We start from the raw sequence: 25,651 nt of genomic DNA, 5'->3' as shown, positions 1-25,651 counted from the left end.
TCAATAAAATTTGTGAACAACATTTAAAAAAACAACAACCCTGAAACAAAGAATGAGGTTACAAAAAGTTGAAAGTATCTATACATTCTGCAGATGAAGATTTGGTCTACATAAAATCCAAAAACTAGAAAGAATATTATCTGCTGCAGATTATTTAAGTGTCAAATACTGTCCCACACTTCTGTTTAAGGAGGATTCCACTGATTTTAAAGTAACATAAAATGCAGGGAAGGATATGTAAAATCAGGTGCATCTGTAAGTCTGTGTCATTTGCTAAATTGTAAAGCACTGAGTCTCAGGCTGTAGAGCTCTTTCTCTTTATTAATGCTGCTTTGCTAGTGGGTTTATTCTCATTAAAAATTGAAACCTACGTATACATAACATTAATTTACCAGGATCGTATGCGTTAGGAATTTTCTGTACCCTTCAATGTGCCTCTGCTTTCAGGTTATTTCAGAGTGATCTTATGCTGGCAGTTTATACTTTTGATTTTAAAAATCAATATCAAGCCAAAGTTCACTAAAGGAAAAAGGGGGGAAATACCAGAGTTTGTACTTCATAACTTCTGCTCGGTTGTTGTTAAAATATGGCCATAACTCAAGAAAATGTCACTGCTAATGTTTCTCACAAAAATACTGAAAGAAATTTAAATGTCATAACTCAGGTATATCTGTTTACACTTGAGACTTGTTTTAGGAGTGTAGCATAGATGAACAGAGCATTTGTTATAAGCAAGTGGGTGACTTATTAGGTCAAAGAACAAAAGTAATAAGAAAAAATGTAGAACAGTTGTTTGAATATATTTAAGGAAAAAATAAATATTTATTTGAAATTTTCTGAGCCACAGTAGAATCTGAGTGATCTCTTCTAAAGTCCAAGGGAGACTGGAAAAGAGGGCATTTAATAATTCTAAGCATACCCCCCAAAAAAACCCATAACAATGGGAAAAGGGTGCTGTTCTCCATGAATGAACTTGTAAAAGCCATGAAACTGTAAAAATAGCACAATATGATCTCATTCAGAAATGATGATGCAGCAGTTTTACAGAACAAAAATTCCTGACTGCCTGTGAATGAACAGCAAATTGCCCATTTTGTAAAACTGTATTACTAGAGTGAGTTCTTAAAGACATTGCTTTTTCATTTAATGCAGTCTATATTACAGTTAGCTAATTGCCTTGCATAAAATGTTGAAATCACAGACCATATTGGAAAAAGCATGCTGAAAAGCCCAAATGAGATGGTACACATTCAGGCTGAAATCTGTTAATGTTGCAAAACTACTTCCCTGCTAGCAAAATCTAGCACTTCCTTTTAATTAATACCTTCTAAATTACAGTATTAACTTTTTTAATTCATACTTTCTTCCAGCAGAGGGAGCTTGTGTATATATGTTCAATGACTCGGCAATGAGCCAGTTACTACTGCAAGAGTATTGGTCTCCAAGTACTCTGTCTTATAGAAAAGAGAGGAGTGTGTCTTATACCACATTTCTGTTGGTTTGCTTTAATTTTTATTACAAGACAAATTTTGTTTTACAGAAAAAGAGGCTTATTTCAGAGTGTGTTGTATGTATTTTAAATCATACTTGGAACACCTGAGTCAGTAAATGGGCCTTTACAGACTAAATTTTCAACTTTGACTAGCAATATTTCATGTCACAATTTTGGGAGCTCCATTTTATGACTCCTTAAAGGGGCCTGATTTTTCACAACACATCTTTGAAAATCAAGCCTTTTTAAGGTGTCTACAGCTGAGCATCCAAAAGTTGAGACACCCAAAATCAGTAGTCATTCTTGGAAAATTTAGGCCTTCCATCTATTAGATAATATCTACTGTCCTTTCAATAGAGAGCAAGATTAAAGTGACACATACATGTTTTTCTATCAGCAATGTGTCATTCTTTCCAGAAGTTTACATAAAAAGTGTTCTATAACATTCCTTTTCAAAAAGTTTTCTAGTGCCTTACGAAAGCTGTTATTCAGCAGTTCTCAAACTAATGTTTTTCATATCTATGCAAATCGCAAAACATTCAGATGGAAGTCAGTTATTTTTTTATTCAAATCAGACTCTCAGAGATGCAGTGTGTATGTCTGATCATGTGAAAATGAAATACATCTTGTGTCTCCAGCTGCTTCAGTTATAGTTTAATTTTGAGTTTCATTTGCACTTACATTCTGTAATAGAAAACAAACCTTTCATTGATGTTCCTCCCATGCTGATTGTGTCATTTTTTCCACTATTTTGTTTAGTCATAAGTTTGGGAAAAAGATCACCTATTTGAACTATTTAAGTGACCTGAGAGAGCATCTCAAATATGACCAGCTTAATATTCCTGAAGATGTTATTCGGTATGTAGCAAATTAATAACATCTCCTGTGATACGTATTCTGAAATGGAGAGTTGTGTAATATTCACACAGCTATGCCTCCCCCACAACTCTGTTGTGGGGGGGAGATAGTTCAATGGTTTGAGCATTGGCCTGCTAAACCCAGGGTTGTGAGTTCAATCCTTGAGGGGGCCATTTAGGGATCTGGGGCAAAAATTGGGGATTGGTCCTGCTTTGAGCAGGGGGTGGGACTAGATGACCTCCTGAGGTCCCTTCCAACCCTGATATTATGATTCTTTGTTTTTGAAATAAGATCTAATTTAATTTCTATAACAATTAAAAGCCTAATTTGCTATTTGTCCTTGGCTAGATTTGGCTCTGAAAACTGCATTGTCAGCAAAGACATCCTGTAAAGATGTTGAATGTTTACAAAAGAGAACACTGTATAGTTCTCTACAGGTTCAGAATATCCTCTTAGCCTCAGATGCAAAATATTTTCTTAATATAATTGTACTCGCTGTGTCTTCATTAACAAAACCTTGCCATATATCATTACCGCTTATGAGTAGCGCATACAATTCACTTATTGTATATATGCATAATACTGTTTATTGAGAAGAAAAAAAATCTTACCTATTACTCTTGTGTACTGACAGAAGGTTATTTTAGGTCACTGCTGAATGAAAATAACTGGAAGCTTTTTATTCTGAGTGTTACTGCTGTGTGGGGTTTTTGGACGCCTTTGTATAAAGATGTAATAACAAAAAGCATAGTACAGCTCTACGTTTGTAAAAAGGATTGCACGAGAGGCTTGTGCTTCTGAGCCGCAACTGTGGTTCAATTTTTCTTTTAAATTAGAAGAGGGGTCCTATCTCTTGGATGTGTTTGTTACTATATTTTATTGATTGAAGCAAAACAGCTCTTTCATGTGTTACTTAATGATTCTCCCACAGATGCTTTCAAAGGGTCTAACAAATACTAAAATTAAAAATCACTGGAGGTATTTGTGGGTCTTACAGAAGATCAGCATTGTGAGAAATAGGAGTGATCAGGCAATCAGTGTGTATTGTGGTTTCACTCTTGGGACGTATAAAGTCAATGATTTTTGTTGTTTTCAGACATGATGAAAATCTTCGGGATAAACAGAAGGGGAGACCACCACCTTCAGCTAAGGTTCCTCCACCAAGACCTCCTCTTCCTACGCAGCAATTTGGGGTCAGCCTACAATAGTAAGATTTCTTTGATCGTACCTCTGAAATAAACTCTGGAATGTACTGTATCACTGTGGATTCACATCACACAAAATCTGGAAATTAATTTACCACCAGGGTTTTTTCCCTCTCTCTATATTCTCTCTCTCTCTTTAATAACAGTGAAAGCTGGTAACTGTAAGGCCAAACAATAACGCCTGGTGAATTCATGGCATTGGGTAACTCCACACTGAAGGAAAAAAAAAACAAAAAAAAAACCCCTGCACCAGCAAATCTACAGATTTAGGCTCGGGGGCTTGTGCTACGGTGCTAAAAATATCAGTGTAGATCTTCCCACTTGGGCTGAAGCTCCAGCACTGAGGCTTACCCGCTTTACCAAGTTTCAGAGCCTGAGCTGCAGCCCAAGTTGGAATGTCTGCACTGCTCTTTTTAGCACTGTAACATAAGCCTGGGTCTTTAGGCCCCAGCTCTGAGACTTACTGCCATGGGTGGGCTTTTTGCAATGTAGACATACCCCTAGAGTCCTTGGGAGCTCGATGATTTGCCTACAGTAACTTGTGCAAGCTTAGATGATATGTAATTCTTCAAGTGCTGGTCCCTATGTGTATTCCACTGTGGGGTATGCATGTGCTCCATGTGTCTGAAACTGGAAGTACCTTGTATGCAGTGTCCGTTGGTCTGTGCTTGCACCCTTACTCTCCTTAAGCTCCGTACTGGTGGTATGGGGGTGTTATGGACTAATCAACTCTCCATTTCCTTCCTGATACCCGTGATGCTTTCTTGGGGCGTCCAGAACTGTAAGTCACCCTATCACCCTTCTGCCTTAGCAAAATAAGAATGTGTTGGTGCTACGCTGTGCAACAACTCTCTGCAATCCCAGTCTGTTAGCCTGCCAAACAAACTCCTTAGGACTCTGCCAGTCCTAACTTTGCCTTTCAGGTAAACCCTTGGTGTTCTTCAACTCCAAAACTGTCCAGAAGTATTTCCTTGCAGCTGTCAGACCCTGTCACTAAATGCCCGCAGAAATACAAGTCTGCCATCTCCAAAGAGAGAGAATACAGCCCAGCTTGTTGACGCAGCTGAGGATGCACACCACACTTTACTGTAACAGCACTGAAATTAATTTATAATAAAACAAGAATAGGTTTATTAATAAAGAACAGAGATTTAAGTGATAACTAATCAGAGATAATAGAAACAGAAAATGGTTACAAATAATACAAAAGTATAACACACTTCTAAGAGACTACATATAACCTTAGCAGGCTCAAAGCTTTGTCTAAAGCAATTTTCTCACCTACAGCTACTTCTCAGCATCACCAACCCACATGGATGGGGATCCAACATTCACAGATGCAAAGAACCTGACCTTTTTGTGCCCTCAGTGATGGATAAGATGATGTCTTTTTGCTTCTCCTTCTGTTCCCCAAAGTTCATTATCTTTGTCCTGAGTCAGGATGGCCACCTGGGGTTCACACTATGATGTGTCTTCCAGTGTGCTAATGCCATGTTGTTTCCTCTGCTTCCTGATAACTGATGTTTACCACAGATGCAAATGAACTGCTCATTGTCTCTGGCATTACCATGCTCAATTTACATGAGAGAAATAGGAAAATCAATCTTCCTTTGTCTGAGACGAACCTATTTTGAACATGTAGTTCCAGCATACATACATGACTCTTTAAACACCATCCGTACACACATCACACAATGATACTAAGGACCACTGTGTCACCAACTTTCATTTGATAATTCACAGCACACTCTTATTAGATAAATACTATGAGAGCGGTGTGTGAGGTGTAGTATGTGTGTTAGGCCTGATAGGAGTTACAGAACAGTCAGTCCTCTGCCAGTTGGTACTGGAAGGTTCTTAGGGTCTCTCACAGGGTAGCTGGTCCCTGTGGATAGACTAAGTCCAGCTGCCCTGTGGACAGACTAAGTCTAGTCCCTCCCCAAAGCAGGTGAGTCCAATCCAGCCAATTAAAGAGGGCTGGGCTACAACTGGGCCTATAAAGGGGCTGCTAGTAGGCAGCTGGAGGAGGAAGGTCTGAGACAGGCTGCACCCTAGGGAGGGAAAGCCACACTGGAGCGGAGCTAGCTTCTGTGGTGCGTCCCTGGAGCAAGAGGTTAGGCATCCAGGGAAGCAGCCCTGGGGCTGCTGCTTCAGGAAGGGGGCAGAGTGACTGAGGCTGGGAATCTGCCAGGAGCTGGAGTGCCAGAGATCCCTGGGAGGGGTGGCCCTGAAGCCTGGGGTCAAGGACTGAGTTGAGACTGTTTTCTGTTTGTTTGATAACCTGTGTAAAAGAAATAAGCCTCCTTGACTGAGACTGGGTGTGGCATCGCATGTTTTAGAGCTGGGGAGAAACTCTGGCCTGGTGACAGGGTCACACCACTGCATGGCCTAGGCCGGAATCGCCAGTGTCCAGAGCCAATCTTTTTATCTTTAACCTGTACATATTTCCAATATTTATTAACATTTTTACTGTAGATACCGTTAGTATAGTTTATTCACTATAGTTAACTGTTAGTTAGAATTCCCTCCCCATCCCCCCACTAATTTCCCTTTCCCCGCTGAACAGGATTTAGATTAAGCTCAGGTTACTGGAATTTAACAACTGCGTCTCTTGTCCCCTCTTCAGTGAAGGGTGACAATCAAAGCGGTCTTTATTGCCTCAGAGAGGCTCATAGTTCTGCTAAGAGCAGTAAGTTTCTGCTCCTTTCCCAGCCAAACTCGACGGGCACAAGAACTCCAGCTTCGAAAATAACTTATGGAGCATGCAATGAGACCCCGGTCAGACCCAGGCCAACGGGACTCCCCTGTTCATTGGCCTCCACTACAGTGATAGTGTACAGTGATAAGTCAGAACTTCCAGTACTAACAGTACCATCGGGATTATCTTCCTCATCTCCGGAGGAGATGGTCTCTCCGGCTTCACTCTTTCCTCCAGATGACCATAGTCAATTCCAGGATCTGTTATGAAGAGTGGCAGATCTCCCTGGAAGAGGTTCAGGATACGTGACATAAGCTCCTACACATTGTATAGCGGACAGGATCCAGTTGAATAGCACTTCTGGTGAATGAAGCCATACTGGAACCAGCCAGGGCTATATGGCACATGCCACCAACTTGTGCCCCTATTTCCAAGGAGGCAGAAAAAATGATAATTTCAGCCAAATAAGGGAGCAGAGTTTCTGGTTACCCACCCTACCCTCAACTCTCTGATTATTGAGGTGGTCATTGAAGGATACAGGCAGCAACATGCAAGAACTACCCCTGCAAATAAAGAGGCTAAGCATTTGGAACTCCTAAGAAGGGAGGTAGTTACATCAACGAGCCTCCAATTTAGAATATCAAACTACCAGGAGCTGCTGGCCAACTATGATTTTTATGAACAATTCAAAGTTCCTGGACTTCAAAGAGAAACTCCCTCAAAAGCACAATAGTTCCTGATTCCCAAGAAAAGAGAGAGGTGGAGACCCATTCTCAACCTGTGACAACTCAGTGTGTTTCTTCACAAGCTGAAATTCCACAGTCATACTGGCATCTAGAATTCCATCTCTGGACAAAGACACATGGGTCACATCTCTCGACATGAAAGATGCATACTTTCTTGTGGACATTCACCCTTCCCGCAGATGATTCCTCAGATTTATGGTAGCAGCTGAGCACTACCCGTGTAGGATGCTTCCATTCAATATAGCAACAGCATCCAGGGTCTTTACAAAAGTGTTTTCAATAGTAGTAGCACAGGTCAGATGTAACAGCACCACCATCTTCCTGTCTGTAAAGGACTGGCTTCTGATGGTATGTTGTGTCCGGAAGTCCTGGCTTTGACTTCATCGCCACTTCATCTCCCAGCAGCCTTGGGAATCGAAGCTGACTAACTTGAACTATAGAATTCATAAGATCAACTCTGGACTTGGTCAGGGCAAGGGCTTACTTCCCTGTGGTCAGATTCCACCCCATGAGCAATCTGATAAAATAGATTATGGACAGTATGTGCCTCATGCTGCTGGGGCACCTGGCATCGTATACTTCGATGATGCCTTTTGCCACCTCCATTGCCTGAAAGCTTGGCTCTGAACAGTATATATTCCAAGCAGACACAGCATGAACACAGTGGTGACTGGGACTTGGGTGTCTTTCCACCCAAGGTGAAAGCCTCGCTAATGTGGCGGAAGAACGTGAGGGTTGGAGTTTTCCGCACGCACCAGACAAAACAGTAGTTTCAGATGCCTCCCTGATAGGGTTGGGGGGAGCTGCATGGATGTTCACGCACCCAAATGCATTTGCATAATTCATGGAAACAGAATGAATATAAATCTTCTGGTACTAAGAAAAGTCCAAGAAGCCTGCAAAGCATTTTTACCACTCATACGATCCTGACATGTCCTGATAATATCAGATAATAACAACTGTCTTTTATGTAAACAAGCAGAGAGCAGTGAAGGTATATCCAGAACCACATCACCCTGTCAGCAGTGTACCTACCGGGTGCCCACAATTTGCTAGCAGACAGCATATATTTTGCCACCGATCACAAATGGAAGCTACATGACACAGTGGTGGACACTGTCTTTGCTCAGTGGGCAACCCCTACTTGGGAACTGTTCGCATCCCAGATGAACAGGAAATGTGATACATTCTGTTCCAGAGTAGCTCAGGAACAGGTTTCCAAGCCCAATGTTCTTTTGCTGTCCTGGAATCGCCATGTGAGAGATGCCTTTTCTCCCATCCTGTTAATAATTCAAGTTCTGTGGAAGATCTGGTGAGACAGAGCCCTAATCATCCTTATTGCTCCCAAGTGGCCCAAACAGTACTGGTTTCCAAACCTTCTACAGATGTCAACCCATCTACCCTCTAGCATTCCATCCTTCCCAAATCTATTGACCCAGAGGAATGATGAGCTCAAACATCCCAGCCTGGACTCTCTTCATCTCAGTTTGGTATTTGGATGTAGATCACCTGAGCTCGGAAGCCATTGAAGATTTTCTTAGTAATAGTAGAAAGGATAACACTTCCTGGTGGAATCTAGCCAAGTGGAAATGTTTCTCGATCTGGCCCAGCAAAACCCATGTTTCCAGAGACAGCACGCATTCCAACTATTTTGGACTATCTCCTGGCTTTCAAGATGATATGTCTTTCTCTCTGAGTTCGCTTCAAGTCCGTCTAACAGCAATCAACACATGTCACCCACCAATTGAAGGCTAATCCATCTTCACTCCTCCGTTGACAACTTGGTTTCTGAAAGGTGTGATTAGAAACTTTCCCTCAATCATAGAATCGTAGGACTGGAAGGGACCTCAGGAGGTCATCTAGTCCAGTCCCCTGCACTCATGGGCAGGACTGAGTATTATCTAGACCATCCCTGACAGGTGTTTGTCTAACCTGCTCTTAAAAATATCCAATGATGCAGATTCCACAACCTCCCTAAGCAATTTAATAAACCCATTCATGTCTGAATTCAGTTCAGATCACTCAAACTATTCATGCTCAAATACGCAAGGCTATTTATCCCAACTATTAGCCAAACCCCTATCAAAGAACCTTCTTGCAAGTGAAATGGTGCCATATAAAAATTAAAAGCAAAATAACAAAGCCTCTACGCATTCTAAATGAGAAATAAATGTATCAATTTAAATTGGATTTATGGAGAAAGGTAAACTAATGAGGAGGAATAATGACACTTAATGGGAGCCTTAGCAAATGTAAAACTGAAAATTATCAAATTTGTTTCAGTGTCTTCATGAGTGAACTGCTCTTAGTCATTCTGTCTCCTCTGAAGATTACTGTAACTTGCATCCACAATCTGTTAGTGATCTCACATTTCTCTAGCAAAGTGGCAGGTGGCACGTCTTTGTCTCACGAGGCAAGATTGGTCATTTTCTTAGGAGATAGAAGGTAGTTTTACAATCATGTGTAGCAAATAGGAAAGCACATCTGCTGACAGCAGGGTGACTTGGTGGCTACTGTGCTTGTGAATTATTCCATCACCAGATTGCAGCAGGCAACAGCAGAGTTGCACCTTGTATTGGAACTTAGTAGGGCAGTGCACTTGGGCCCCTGTTCCGCACTTGATAGCGTGGGGACTGCTGCACTAGAGGTTGGTTTGTCATCCTACAGTAAGGGGAAACATTCTTCCCTCAGTTACAACAATGTAAATCAGATATAACTCTTCAGTGGAGTGTAACTGAGAGCACCCACTCTATACTTACAGGCATTGGTTATATAATAAGTATGATTGTAGTAGAAGTGTATTTTGTTCCAGTCCAACAGCATTCATATTGTCAGAGGTATACATGAGGCTAGAGGGTACTGAAGGGAACCTGCTCATGTTAAAGTTTTTACTAAAAAAGTTTATAGGCTGGTGGATGGAGTTTATAGGCTTAAGGTTTGATAATTCCAAGATGCTGACTTAACCAGTCAATAGGAATCCTGTATACTATTTCATAGTTAAGGGATTTTCTTTAGTTCACTGTTGGCTAACTCTGCTCCCATTGGAGATAATGGTAGCACTCCCACTGATTTCTCTGGAAACTGATATAGGTCAACCCTGAGAATTCCACCTTAAAAATCATAAATGCAAGGGCCCTGCTTTATAACGTTAACATTTATCTCAGGCTGACATTTCATATTGGTTCTGTCTCCTAGCAAGCAGGCAGCCCAGAGTTGTAATGAAAACTGGGATATCAAAAAATGACAAGCATTGATTCAGGGTCCCTCACTGTTATCTCAAATGGCAGGTGAAGAAGTATTTTGTTTCGGGTGTGGGGGAGAGAGTTGGAGGAGATGTTCACGTTGGGTTACTGATGCATGTCTGGGGCAGTTCCTTTTCTTAGAGGAGTTCATTAGGCCATGCAGAAGTTTTTAACGTCATAGGCCAGGATTTTCAAAAGAGCCTAAATGAATTAGACATCTAAATCCCATAGAAAGTTACTGGGAGTTAAGGGCCTAACTCTCTTAGGCTTCTTTGAAATCTCAGACATAGTGAATTGGTCTTAATTTATAAGGGAGGCGAAGAGCTTATTATCAGCTTGTTTTATAGCTCTTCATCCTTTTGCTGTCCTCAGTGGCCCAGAGTCCTGTTTCTGAACATTAAATGGGTACACTCAATCTGTTTCAGCCCCAAAAATTTCTCTTTCCTTTAAGGAGAAATGTGATCTTCATGAAGATTCCCTGGGAGAATTGCAGGAGAGAGGGCGAAAAGACAGATTTTGAATCTGTTGAGAGAACACACCATGTGTGGTTATATAAAGATTTTATTGGCATGAGTTAAGGATCACCGTATTATTCATGAGGACCACAGGCAAAAAAGAATTATACAGCGCATTCCAAATGAGTTCCAATAAAACTTTTATACCATACCACACTCTTAGGTATTTTGTTTATGCCACATATTTTACAGAAATGCTATTTTAGACATTTTTAAAGAGTTTTTAAAAATTTATTGGTGCCACTTTTTGTAGCATTTTGTCCTTAACTATGGGCTGCCTTCATTTTATGTGTCTATCGGCATAGATGGAAAGACTTTTTATTTTTTTTTTTTTTTGAGGGGAAAAAAAAGACCTTTACAAAGTATACTATTATTTCATCTAAATAACTTTCCTAGAAATCAAGATGTGAACAGTGGAAAGGAGGGAGTTGAGGCTCAACTGAGAGGGCAACTGATGACTGGACTGGGATATTGAATGACTTCACTTATTTCCTTGCTTATTACAGTTTGCGTTGGTGCTGCCTAGAACCTTTAAGTCAAACTAGTGCTTTGTGCTCTGTGGGCAGAAAAGAATATGAAGTAGGTCTCTGGCCCAAAGAATATATAGTCTGCCTAATGTCCTGATCCTGCAAATGACATTCAGCAGGGCTCCATGAAGGTGCAGGAATCTGTCTGCATGAGTCATAAATAGGATCAGGGCCTACAGGTGGTAACGATTTTTAAATGGTCAATCTATTTATCACCCCCGCTGCATTCCGCCACCATAATTTAAAATAACCCCATATAGCATCTCTGAGGATTTATGTATGAGAGGAGGGATGGTCATGGCACTAGACTGGGACTCAGGAGATATGGCTCAATTCTTGGCTCCACGGTGACCAGAAAGCAAGTGTGAAAAATCAGGACGGGGGTGAGGGGGTAATAGGCACCTATATAAGACAAAACCCCAAATATCAGAACTGTCCCTATAAAATCGGGACATCTGGTCACCCTACCTGGCTCTGACATACACTTCTCCTTCAGGCCCTGATTCAGGCAGAGCCCTTAAGCACATGTTCAACTTTAATTTACTTAAGCAGGACAGAAACAGGTGCTGAAATTTAAACACATGCTTAAGAGTTCTGCTGAATCAGGGCCTTAATCTCTGTTAGCTTCAGTTTCCTATCTGTGAAATGGAGATGACAATATTGAAACTGTAAACTCTTTGGGGCAAGAGCTCTCATTTACTGTCTAGCACAGGGGGCCCTGAACTTGTTCGGACCCAGAAACACTACTTTAGTACTGTCAAGTTCCTTCCCCACTCTGAACTCTAGGGTACAGATGTGGGGACCTGCATGAAAACCTCCTAAACTCATTTTTACCAGCTTAGGTTAAAACTTCCCCAAGGTACAAGCTATTTTCCTTTTTCCCTTGGACTTTATTGCTGCCACCACCGAACGTCTAACAGATATATAACCGGGAAAGAGCCTGCTTGGAAACGTCTTTCCCCGCAAAATCCTCCCCAAGCCCTACACCCCCTTTCCTGGGGAAGGCTTGATAAAAATCCTCACCAATTTGCATAGGTGAACACAGACCCAAACCCTTGGATCTTAAGAACAATGAAAAAGCAATCAGGTCTTAAAAGAAGAATTTTAATAGAAGAAAAAGTAAAAGAATCACCTCTGGAAAATCAGGATGGTAAATACCTTACAGGGTAATTAGATTCAAAACATAGAGAATCCCTCTAGGCAAAACCCTAAGTTACAAAAAGACACAAAAACAGGAATATCCATTCCATTCAGCATAGCTATTTTATCAGCCATTTAAACAAACAGAATCTAACGCATACCTAGCTAGATTACTTACTAAGTTCTAAGACTCCATTCCTGATCTGTTCCCGGCAAAAGCATCACGCAGACAGACAGAGCCTTTGTTTCTCCCCCCCTCCAGCTTTGAAATTATCTTCTCTCCTCATTGGTCATTTTGGTCAGGTGCCAGCGAGGTTATCCTAGCTTCTTAACCCTTTACAGGTGAAAGGGTTTTTCCTCTGGCCTGGAGGGATTTTAAAGGTGTTTACTCTTCCCTTTATATTTATGACAAGTACCAATAATAAATAGTATTAAGAAATATATTTAAAATCATCCAAAGGTGCTGCCTGGGATTTTCTTAGAATTTGGGGCATTGGGGATTAAAAAAATTTACCATTTCCATTTAAAAATGGCTACCATGTTTAGGCAGATTGTAAGATCCTTGGAGCAGGGACCTACTTTGTATTCATTTATGCCTATACAGCACAAAATACTCTGTCACTGTGTGATAAAGAATAGCATATCAATTAAATTTCTAGTATATAGGCCAGATTGTTCTGGAGCCAAATACTACCTATTTCTTTGATCTAAAATAACTCTAAAGGTTTCAAATTCTGCTTTAAAAAAAAGTTGTCCATCTGAAAACATAGAATGAATTAAGCAGTGAAGCTGATAATTAACTTCATGCATTTCATCATATAGAAGAGTTGTCCTCTTCCAGAATGTTTCATCCATGCTTTGTTTTGGAAACTAATTTATTGAGATGAGGCCACAACTCAAAGTCAGCGATACCACTCACATGTTCAAAGTTAAGCATGAGCTTAAGAAACTTGCTGAACTAGGTTCTTTATGCTCAGATAAAGTGGGCACTGAGTATTGTGGGACATAAAGACCTGCTGTTACTCATCACTAAGTTATCATATTTATAAATCCAGGAATTTCAAATAAGATCCATATACAGTACACAAGAATACCTATAGAAAGCAGGACATATTTTCTGTTCATTCACCAAGCCCACCTCCACAATATAAGATAGATAGACACAGATACTGGTTATGCAGAACTATTAGCACTCCCTTGGTTTAAATGGAAAGAGGCAGCATCACTGTTGCTGTTCCGAAAGAAACCATCATTAAAGATTTTATTAAAATGCAATGCAAGAAAATAAAAATCAAGCCACCTTCATCTTGTATTGATTTGATGAATACAATTGTAATGCATGAATGAGGTTCCAGTTTTCAACGCTTAAGTAAAAAAAATCACAACATGTGCCAGGCTGTGGCATTGTCCTTTGCGTACACCCTGTAAACGCCTGTTGCTCCACTCTATTGCCTTTATAGTCAAGGAACACCACAGCTGAGCTCCAGTGCAGAGCGTAGTGTTGACCTTGGCTAGTTATTGGCATCATTCTCAATTGTCTCCATTTGGTTTTAAAAATCTCGTTGTGGGAAGGGAGGAAAATTTTTAGTTCATCTAGTGATTGCCATGGCTGGGGCAGGGGAAGAGGGGAAATGCAGGAATTGCAACAATCGCACAGCTTCAGCTTGTTTTTAAACACTGAACCGTTATCACAAACATTTCAGGGTGCTCTCCTTTTTGCTGTAATCTTTCCTGTTTGTGTATGCTGTGCATGTGCAATCAGGGGGAAAGAAAAATTCTAAACTGAATCTCAGCATGTCACAGAGGGGAAAAAATGAAAACGAGAGAGAGAGATTATCAACCAAGAATACTTAATGGTGCTTGAGAACAATGTTCAACACCTTAAGTGAGTTATCACTAGTCCAAAAACTAGAACTGAATCATTCACCATGTAACATGCTGCACTAACTAATAATAAAGTCTACTCCAGAAAATACTTTCCCTGACTAGTGTGTGAGTGTGTTTTATAACTGATCCCTTTAAAACGGGCATATTGTTGTAATATGATTCAGACATATGAAAATATTCTGCTGTATGGCTGCTATTTAAACAGGAAGTGTAAGATATCTTTTATTCCAAAATGCCAGTAGTAATTGCTGCTCTTCACATATGCATTGTCAGCCATACAACACAAATCCTATGACCGTGAAACTGACCATAATGAACTGTGAATTTGGTAGGGCCCTACTTATGACAATGTCATGTGGGAAGATCAGAAGCCTTACTAAAACCAAGATATAGCATGTCTACTACCCCCCGAACTCTCCACGTCCAACCACTAGGCCAGTAACCCTGTCAAAGAAGGAAATTAGGTTGGTTTGGCATGGTTTGTTCTTGAGAAATCCATTACTTATTACCCTATTATTCTCTAGGTGCTTACAAACTGATTGTTTAATAATGTGTTCCAGTGTCTTTCCAGATATTTTTCAGAGTAGCAGCCACGTTAGTCTGTATTCGCAAAAAGAAAAGGAGGACTTGTGGCACCTTAGAGACTAACAAATTTGTTAGTCTCTAAGGTGCCACAAGTCCTCCTTTTCTTTTTTCCAGATATTGAAGTTAGGCTGACTGGTCTGTAATTCCATGGATCCTCTTTGTCCCCACTTTTAAAAATAGGTACTACGTTTGCCTTCTCCAGTCCTGTGGGACCTCACCAGTCCATCATTTCTGAAAGATTATCGCTGCTAATGGTTCCAAGATTGCTTCAGCTACTCCCTTAAATACCTAGGATCAATTTCTTCAGGCTCTGACAACTTGAATACATCTAACTTATATACATATTCTTTAACCTGTTCTTTCCTTATTCTGGCTTATGTTCCTTCCACCTTGTGTTTAACATTGTGTTAAGCATCTGATCACAATTAACCTTCTTAGTGAAGACTTAGGGCTGGTCTACACTACTGTGGTAAATCAATCTAACTTACGCAACTTCAGTTACGTGAATAACTTAACTGAAATCGACATAGTTAGATCCACTTACCGTGGTGGCTACACTATACTGTGTCAACAGGACAGTGTCTCCAGTCGACTTCCCTTACGCTTCTCAGGGAGGTGGTGTATACAAATCAATGGGAGAGTGCTCTCCCATCGATTTAGCATGTCTTCACCATCAATTGCAGCAGTGCCAATCTACCAGTAAGTGTAGACATGCCCTAAAGAAAAATAGGCATAAAACTCCTCAGCCTTCTTTCCGTTACTAGCTCTACTTCCCCTTTAAGAACTCGACCCACTCTTTTTTCTTTTTTCTTGCTACTAAGTTATTTATAGAACCTCTTCTTATTGCCTTTTATGTTCCTTGCTGGGCGTAATTCATTTTGTGCCACAGCCTTTCTGATTTTGTTTGTACTTCTTTGTGCTATTCGTTTGTACTCCTCCTTACCAATTTGTCTACGTTTCCACTTTCGGTAGGATTTCTCTTTTGATTTTCAGATTATTAAAGAGCTCCTGATTCGGCCACATTGGTCTGTTACTGTTCTTTCTATCTTCCCTTCGCATTGGGATAGTTTACTGTTGAGCCTTTAACATTGTCTCTTTGAGAAACTGCCAGCTCTGCTGAACTCCATTTTCCCCTTAGCTTTTCTTCCGATGGGAATTTACCTACCACCTCTCAGAGTTTGTTAAATATACCTTAACTAATTTAATTCATTTATTTTTACAAATAACAAACAAACCACATAGGTAGCAGGAGAGAAGAAATCATAATATAGCTGAAATTAAAAAAGCATACCCCTCCACAGGAGCTGTTCCAACTAATCATAGTGCTGGGAGGGTATGGTTTGTTGCGTGTATGATCCTAGATGAACATCTTACATGTCTGTGTATCAGCCACAGTGATTGCAATCTCTCAAAGATCATTAACACATTCACAGACCTGTACATTTCTTTGTCTTAGTGCTGAGAGTTTGATAGTAAACATGATTTTGATTTCAGATAGGAAACACAACTATGTATGTAAATATATACCATGTTTAAACCTGAGATCTGCCCTTTTTGATTGTTGAGTGCTTTAAAACACTGGTGGGATGCTCAGCAAATACTGACCATCTTTTTGGTATACTTTCAAAACCTGTCAAAGACAAACATATTTTTCTGTTGTTTTTTTTTTAAATAAGGGAGATAATTGCAGAATTTTCTCATGTGTCTAGAAAAAAAAAACCCGCTGTGTTCGATTTTAGCCTCAGCTGCTTACTCATGAAAGAGAGAGAGAGAAATCTTATTTCATGGGAATCATTCAGAGCATTAATAAACTCAACCTCACTGCATCATGTTGCCTTCAAAAATAAATAGTACAATATCCTTTTAATTATACATACACAGTAGCTTAAAAGGAGACAAATGACAAAGAAAAATCCACATGATAAAAGCCTGCTAAACTTGCAGCATCCCTTGATCAAGACTTATTATAAAATATTCACAGCAAACTCCTCCTCTGGCTGTCTTTAAGCCTTCCTTAAAACCCTTCCACTAAAGACGTACAGCAAAATCAATCAAAAACATCACCGTTGTCGTCACTGCATCATTGTTATAAGCCACCCTGCTGTGGCTTGCTAATCTAAGAGAACAATAACCAGAGTGAAAACAATCAAAAGCGGGTTAAAGTTAGACTGGAATATCGTTGTCTTCTTGTCCTTGACTCTGTTTCAGAACAGTAAACAGCACTTACTTATTACTCAACATGGGGGTGGGGGGTGTATAGACAGATAGATAGATAGATACCAGGAAAAAGGCATTTAGGCGTGGCTCTTTGTGTAAAAATCTGACTTTCTAGTTTCAATAGGCCATTGGTTTGGGCTGGGGTTAGCGTTAGAGCATTGTGGGAGGAGGTTCTTTTTTATAATTGTAGAAAAACTCTTCAGTGTGTTGCAGGCACCTGCTTAATGTATGTATAACATGCATCTCTTTAGATTTATTTGGTGGCTGCTCCTTTCTTTTAGTCTATAAATGTCATTTAAATGCGGTGGCACTTTTCTTTTCTTCCAACAGTCTCAAGGACAAAAATAAAGGCCAACTAATTCCACCAGTAATGAAGCAAACTGTGTTCTACCTGAAAAGTAAAGGTGAGATCTGCTTTTATTTGGCAGTGGGTGGGGGGAAACATCTGCACAAGGGTATCATTATGAAATTATACAGATCTCAGGGCCCAATTCACCAGCGTTCTTAGGCACATACCTAATTTGAAGCATATGCCTAGATCCCAAAGAAACCCGTGGCTTCAGTGAAAACTAAGCACGTGCTCAAGTGCTTTGCTGAATAGAGACCTCAACTGACAAAAACTCTGGTAGGGCTATTTTATTATTACATAGTTGTCCTGTAAAAAAAAAAAAAAATGTTTGTGGGTTTTTGTTTTTGTTTTTTTGCTTTCAGGTGCAGGAAATGGCAAGTGAAAAAAGAATGCTTGAAATACACATCCTGGCCCACATTGTGCCATTGATTTCTTTTTAAGTAAAACTCCCAGTAAAAATCAATGGGGAGTTCATATTAAAAAAAAATAAATCAATGTCATGAGAAACTCAAACTTGAAAAAAAATCTACTTTTCAGGAGTGAGCCTGCAGTCGTCTCTCAGCAAAATATTCCCATTGACATCAAAGTTCCTTTGACTGCAGGTCAGACCCTGCATTTATAGTTTATAAAATGTATATCCGTTACCAACTAAGGGCGGCATTGTTGGTTGCCCTATACGCCCATGCAGGAAAATATGGGAGCATGAGATGCCAACTACCCAAAAGGTTGTTACGTCCCTTCCCAAACAGCTGGCCAAGAAGTTTGTGGGGAGTGTCTTGGCTCCACCCTAAATGCATCAGCCAGTGCAGCTGATCAGCGTAAAGAAGCAGCATTGTGTGACAGATACAGAGTTCATGTAGTTTACTTCCCACTAGAGAAGAGGAGGTGTGGTGGACAGAGACCAGTTTCTGACTCTCAGAGCATCACATTCTGGTTCCTGGTCTGCTTCTGGCACATTGCAACTGTGCACTTTGAGCCTTTATTTTTAATAATACTTCCATAGCATTTTTTGTCCAAAGAGCTCAGAGTTTCACAAACATGAATGAAGCCTCACAGCAGCCCTGTGGGGTAGATGCCGGGATCATCCCTGTTTTATGGATGGTTAAACTGAGACATGGCACTGTTCAGTTACTTGCCCAAGGTCACATAGTAAGTCAGTGGAAGAAAAGGAATGTAACCCAAGAGTCCAGATAAGAGCTGTGTGAAACTTTTAACAGCAGAACATGGATAGATCCAAGTGAAAAAACACTGGCTCGGATTCTCTTTTAAAAGCCAGTCTTTGGGCTTAGTTTGCCAAAAGTTTCACTAAGGATGGGAAACCTTTTGAATGGGGTTAGAAGAAATCTTGGCTGATTTTTGTTTGTTTACTTTTTATATTTTGTTTCGCTTCTGGTGGAAACCATGTTCAGCTCTGTTTTCGCACCCAAAATAAGGCAGTTTTATCTGAGATTTCCTTTTTTTAAAAGTTATTTGTTTCGATGGTACACCAATACCAAGAATAACAGTATGCATTCAGGGTATAATTCACCCCTTTTCAGAAGTGGGCCCACACAAGGCCTATGCAGCATGTAAGTCCCACTCTAGATTTTGTGCTGGCCTTCTGAATGGAGTGAATTTTACCCTCAGTATTCATGTTCATGGTCAGTAAGATTTGGTTTGAGTTTATTAGATCATTTTAACCCAGAACTCAAATGATTCAAACTGTTTGAACTGCCTCTGGAAAGGATCCGTACTAATCACTGCAAAGGAAAAAAAAAAAAATAGCCCCTTCTCGCACTATTGGTGGCTTCCTGACTGAGATACTGGCTCCATTGAAGTCAATGACAGAACCCCCATTGACTTCAGTGGAGCCGGGGATTGACCCATAGTTTCTTGGTCTAATCAGGAGGCCATGTAAGCTAACATTTTAGTTTATTACACATTAAATAAAAATCCATGTTGTATTCATACCTACAGTAAAATTAATTCATTGGCATATTATCTATATGTCCAAATGAGGGAGATAATGAACGAATACCTACTGCTGATTGGCAAGAAGTTGAAGACAGCATCCATAAAGGTATATAGAGCAGTTCGTTCCTTTCCTCTCAAAGACATATGGATGCCTTCAATTACCTGCAGTATCCAGAGGTCAAATAATGGAGAGCGGGCCAATTCTGCTGTTAATACTAACCTCATACCTTCAGTATGTGAGCACCTCTACTGGGGTTTTTAGTGAGAGCCTTTGGATCCACTTGAGTTCCTCTTTTTGGAGCCTCACTTAACGGTAAGTGGGAGTAATGTTTCCAGGCCAAATTAGAAGATGGAATCATTACAAGTGTAACGTGCCAAATGTCCTGCGGCTAGGTGTAGAGAATGCATCCTGTTCGCTGCTAGGAATGTGCTAAGGCAAGGGAATTAGCAGCAACTGCAGACTGTCTCTGCGATTGTGATTGTAAATAGGTAATTTATAATCTCCAGAAGCTACAGTGCATGTTCCCATACAGTATACCCACCTCCATATGATGAAAGCAGTTAGCTCTACTCCAGACACATCCCACCATCAAGATTTCGACTGTTACTTCAGTTTAATACATTTAGGATGCTCATTTCATACTAATCTGAATAGACTAAATCCCTCCCTCATGTGACCCCACTGAAGTGTGCTGAGTTAAACCGAGGATGAAGTTGTCTTGAATTATGACAAATTTATTGTCTTGAAACTAATTATAAAAATACAATTAGATCAATTTACATTTTCTGAGAGTTTTTGGCTGTGTTTTTGGACCGGTGCATGCACACGGACTTCCTCTTGAATATTTTAGAGGTGCAGCAGGAAATGAAGGTACTGTAACCATGATTATCCTCTAACAATGTGTCTTTCCATAACAGTCTGCTGGGCAGATTTGGTACCACACCTCCTGTACTTCTTATTTTGTTTCTTTCTTGATGCTCTCTCTAGTTCACTGCTACACTGATCCCATGCTCTCCCACCTCACCAACTGCTGAGTCTGGCCTAGATACCCTCTGTCTGCTATAGCAGTGACATCAAAAGCACAAAAGAAAAAGAGCAGGCTTTCAGTTTTCATTGTTGTGATGAGGAAAAGCACTGGGTCAGCCTTGTCATTGCAAAGTCTTTTCCAGATGAAGTGATTTTGTCACCCGGTGGGCAGTAATAATCCTTGAGCTTTCTCCAGACCACATCCTTTTTTTTTTTTATTCTTTTAGCTAAAAAGTAACTATAATCCACCAGCTTGTTCAGAACATTTTGCAGAGCCTGTGAAGGGTAGGGCTTAAGGAAGTGTGATGATTCTTCTTAACAAAAGTTCTCAGTCTGGATACATTTAGTTCCTCTGTAACTTTTTTCAAAGCTACATATTCTAGCCAAGCCTAAGTACTTCTCCTTTTTCCTTTCTCTTTGTTCTGGATTAGGCTCTAGGCACCTGCTGTGGGGATGGGCTGTCCCAGTGCTCCGCTATCCCCCACTTAAGCACAGATCTGTTTAGGGCTGCCATGTTTCCAGCCATAGGGAGTTCATTATGAACCATGTTTCTAAGAGACCATGGTTTGTGAGTTGGGAAGTTTTCTGACATCTGCAGCCTCCTAGCACATGTAATGCAGTCAAAGTGTTAACCAGTAGAGAGTGGGCATGCACTTTTGCACCTGCTTAAAAGAGCATAGATTTCATTGTACCTGGTGTTCACTGCAATTTTAATGCCTTGACTGAAGCTAGAGTCTCTCAAAGACTTCCATTGACTTCAGTGAGCTTTAGATCAAGTACTTAAAGTTTGGGGACCTCAGAGAAGCAGCCTGCCATCAAGTTCTGGCAACTCAGGGAGTCTGGCTAGCAGTCCTTCCCTGCACACACAATAAAGGCTACAGTTCAGTCTCAGGCACAAAACCAATTGTGTCCAAGTCCACCTGGTTGGAATCCTGTCCTGGCAGACAAGATTCCTGTGGCAAAGCACAGGCTAAGCAGAGCAGGAGGTAGCCCTGATGATCTTTTAGGGTGCTGCACCAAACCAGAACAAGTCTCCACCTCTCAAGCTGCAGCAGTCAAGCACTAGGTAGAAGGGAGTCCAAACTCCCTTTTCACACAGAGAGACAAAGTAACCTTCACTAGCCTGAAGAGAGAGGATCTCCAAACTCAAATCTTGTTCTGCCAGCCCAATTATTGAGCTAACAAGGGACTGTATGTTGATAATCACTTAACAGGGATTGGGAAGTTCTTAGCTTTTAATCACACAGGAACTTTTTAAGGAATCCCTGTCTGAGGTGTCATTATTATGCTAATAATGTTGTTAGTATTATTATAATTTAAATGTATATGTTTACTCATTGCCAACAATATCCCCAAAAGCTTGCAATTTGAAAGATAGGCACACAAAATGGGGATGAAGTGGGAAATGCAGAGATTGGGACAACTTCTCACTTTAGGGCCTAACAGAAGTCATGGGTTTTTCATAATTCATAGATTTCAAGGCCCAAAGGGACTATTATGACCATCTGGTCTGATGTCATGCAGGACAAAGGCCATTGAATTTCACCAAATGAAGTCAACATCTAAGGGATAAAATTAAAGGGGGAAAGGAGCTCACCAGAGCTAGCAGTTTCTCAAAGAGATAATAGTAAAGGCACAACTGCAAACTATCCCAATGCAAAGGAAATATAGGAAGAATAGTAAGAAGCCAATATGGCTCCATCAAGAGCTCTTTAATGACCTGAAAATCAAAAATTAATACTTTAAGAAGAGGAAACATGGACAAATTGCTAGGAAAGAGTACAAAAGAATAGCACAAACATGAAGGGACAAAATCAGAAAGGCTAAGGCACAAAATGGGTTACATCTAGCACAGGACCTAAAAGGCATTAAGAAGAGGTTCTTTAAATACCTTAGGAGCAAAAGAAAGACAAAAGAAAATATAGGTCGTCTGCTTACCCGTTGTTAACTGACATCAAGAAGGCTGAGGTGTTTAATACGTATTTTGCTTCAGCCTTCACTAAAAAGGTTAATGGTGACCAGATACTCAACACAATTAGTAGTAACAGTAAGGAAGAAGGAAGTCGAGCCAAAATCAGTAAAGAACAAGTGAAAGAATATTTAGATAAGTTAGAAGGTGGCAGGAACTGATTAAATTCATCCTAGAGTCCTTTAAGGGACTAACTGAAGCAATTTTTGAACAGTTAGCAATTATCTTCGAGAATTCATGGAGGACAGGTGAGATCCCAAGAGGACTGGAGAACATAAGAATTGTCATACTGGGTCAGACCAGTGGTCCATCTCGCCCAGTATCCTGTCTTCTGATAGCGACCAATGTCAAATGCCTCAAAGGGATGAGAAAAACAGGGCAATTATCAAGTGATCTGTCCCCTGTCGTCCAGTCCCAGCATCTGGGACTCAGAGGCTTAGAGACGCCAAGAGCATGGGGTTGAATCCCTGACCATCTTGGCTAATAGCCATTGATGGACTTATCCTCTATGAATTTTGAACCCAGTTATAGTTTTGGCCTTCACAACGTCCCCTGGCAACGAGTTCCATAGATTGACTGTTCATTATATGAAGCTGCTGTTCTTATGTTTTTTTTTAACATGCTCTTAATAATTTCATTGGGTGAACCCAGGTTGTTGTGTTATGTGAAGAGGTAAATAACACTATCTTGTTCACTTTCTCCACACCATTCATGATTTTATAAACCTCTATCAGATCTCCCCTTAGTCCTCTCTTTTCTAAATAGAGTAGTCCCGGTTTTTTAAATCTCTCCTCATATAGAAGCTGTTCCATACACTTAATCATTTTGTTGCCCTTCTCTGTACTTTTTCCAATTTCTAATATATCATTTTTGAGATGGAGTGAGCAGACCTGCATACAGTATTCAAAGTGTGGGCATACTGTGGATTTATATAGTAGCATTATGATATTTTTTGTTTTATTATCTAGCCCTTTCCTAATGTTCCTAATATTCTATTAGCTTTTCTGACTGCTGCTGCACATTGAGCAAATGTTTTCAGAGAACTATCCACAATGACTCCAAAATCTCTTTCTTGAGTGGTTACAGCTACTTTAGACCCCCATCATTTTGTATGTACAGTTGGGATTATGTGTTCCAATATGCATTACTTTGCATTTATCAACATTGAACTTCTTCTGCAATTTTGTTACCCAGTCACCCAATTTTGTGAGACTTCTTTGTAACTTTTCACAGTCTGCTTTGGATTTTAACTCTCTTGAGTAATTTTGTGTCATCTGGAAACTTTGACACATCACTGTTTATCCATTTTTCCAGATCATTTATGAACATGTTGAACAGCACTGGTCCCAGTATAGAATCCTGTGGGACACCACAATTTACCTCTCTCCATTCTGAAATCTGACCATTTATTCCTATCCTTTCATAGTATCATAGAATATCAGGGTTGGAAGGGACCTCAGGAGATCATCTAGTCCAACCCCCTGCTCAAAGCAGAACCAATCCCAGTTTTTACCCCAGATCCCTAAATGGCCTCCTCAAGGATTGAACTCACAACCCTGGTTTAGCAGGCCAATGCTCAAACTACTGAGCTATCCCTCCCCCAGTGTGTCCTATCTTTTAACCAGTTGCTGATCCATGAGAGTGCCTTCCTTCTTATCCCATGATTACGTAGTTTGTTTAAGAGCCTTTGGTGAGGGACCTTGACAAAGATTTTATGAAAAGCCAAATATTCCATACCACTAGATCACCCTTGTCCATATGTTTCTTGTAGGGTGTCAACAATTCTAATAGATTATAAAAGCTGTGTTGATTCTTTCTCAACAAATCATGTTCATCTGTTTCTGATCATTCTGTTTTTTACTATAGTTTCAACCCAACTGAAGTTAGGCTTACTGGCCTGTAATTGTCAGGATCTCCTCTGGAGCTTTTAAAAAAAAATGGCATCACATTAGCTATCCTTCAGTCATCTGGTACAGAATAGGTTACGTACCACAGTTAATAGTTCTATAATTTCATATTTGAGTTACTTCTGAACTCTTGGGCAAATACCACCATCTGGTCTTAGTGACTAGTTATTGTTTAATTTATCAATTTGTTCCAAACCCTTCTCTATTGACACATCAATCTGAGACAGTTCCTCAGATTTATGACCTAAAAAGAATGCCACGGGTATGGAAATCTCCTCTACAGTGAAGACAGGTGCAAAGAATTCATTTAGCTTGTCTGCAATGGCCTTTTCTTCCTTGAGTGCTGCTTTAGCACCTCGATCGCCTAGTGGCCACACTGTTTGTTTGGCAGGCTTCCAATACTTTGTACTGACAAAAACTAACAGCAAACTTTTTTTTGTCTTTTGCTCTTCAAATTCTTTTTACCCTGCCTACTTACACTTTTACGCTTGACTTGCCAGAGTTAATATTCCTTTCTATTTACCTCAGTGGGATTCAACTTCCAGTTTTTCAAGGATGCCTTTTATGCTTCTAACTTCGAACTATTTTGGTCCTTTTTTTTTTTAATTGGGGGTGTAGATTTAACTTGAGCCTCTATTATGGTGTTTTTAAAAGTTTCCATGCAGCTTGCAGGCATTTCACTCTTTTGACTGTTCCTTTTAATTTCAGTTTAACTAGCTTCGTCATTTTTGTGTAGTTCCCTTTTCTGAAGTTAAATGCTACTGTGATGGGCTTCTTTGGTATTGCCCCTCTACCAAGGATCTTAAATTTAATTATACTGTGGTCACTATTACTGAATGGTTCAGCTATATTCACCTTCTGTGTGCCACTTAGGACTAAATCAAGGATTGCCTTTCCCCTTGTGAGTTCCAGCATTATCTACTCCAAGAAGCAGACATTAATGGTGTCTAGAAACTTTATCTCTGCACCCTGTCCTGAGGTGACATGTACCCAGGAGATAGATGAAATCCCCCATTGTAATTGGGTTTTCTATTTTGATAGCCTCTCTAATCTTCCTGAGCATTTCACCATCACCATCCTCGTCAGGTGGTTGGTATTATATTCCTATTGCTATACTTCTATTATTCAAGCATGGGATTTCTTTCAATAGAGATTCTGAGGTATATAGCTTGATTCATTTAAGATTTTTACTGTATTTGATTATGCTTTCTTTCACATATAGAAGCACAAACATAGAACATATCTTTAAAAGGGAGAAGAAACAGGACCCAGGGAATTATAGACCAGTCAGCCTAATGTCAATACATAGAAATATACTGGAACAAATTATTGAA

The 25,651-nt window shown here is 40.1% G+C and overlaps 1 protein-coding gene across 2 annotated transcripts in view; it reads left to right on the top strand.

The window, feature by feature from the left end:
* ARHGAP8 (Rho GTPase activating protein 8) overlaps positions 1 to 25,651 on the top strand; it is a 302,432-nt gene that overhangs the window by 253,090 nt on the left and 23,691 nt on the right. For both annotated transcript variants that reach the window (XM_077825721.1, XM_077825758.1), the window contains 3 exons: positions 2,252 to 2,350; positions 3,447 to 3,557; positions 17,443 to 17,516. In XM_077825721.1, coding sequence (XP_077681847.1) covers positions 2,252 to 2,350; positions 3,447 to 3,557; positions 17,443 to 17,516 — 284 coding nt within the window. The remainder of the gene's footprint in view (positions 1 to 2,251; positions 2,351 to 3,446; positions 3,558 to 17,442; positions 17,517 to 25,651) is intronic.

Source organism: Eretmochelys imbricata, chromosome 1 (assembly GCF_965152235.1).
Source record: "Eretmochelys imbricata isolate rEreImb1 chromosome 1, rEreImb1.hap1, whole genome shotgun sequence".
NCBI classification, from domain to species: Eukaryota; Metazoa; Chordata; order Testudines; family Cheloniidae; genus Eretmochelys; species Eretmochelys imbricata.
This window is presented reverse-complemented; position numbering and strand designations above follow the sequence as displayed.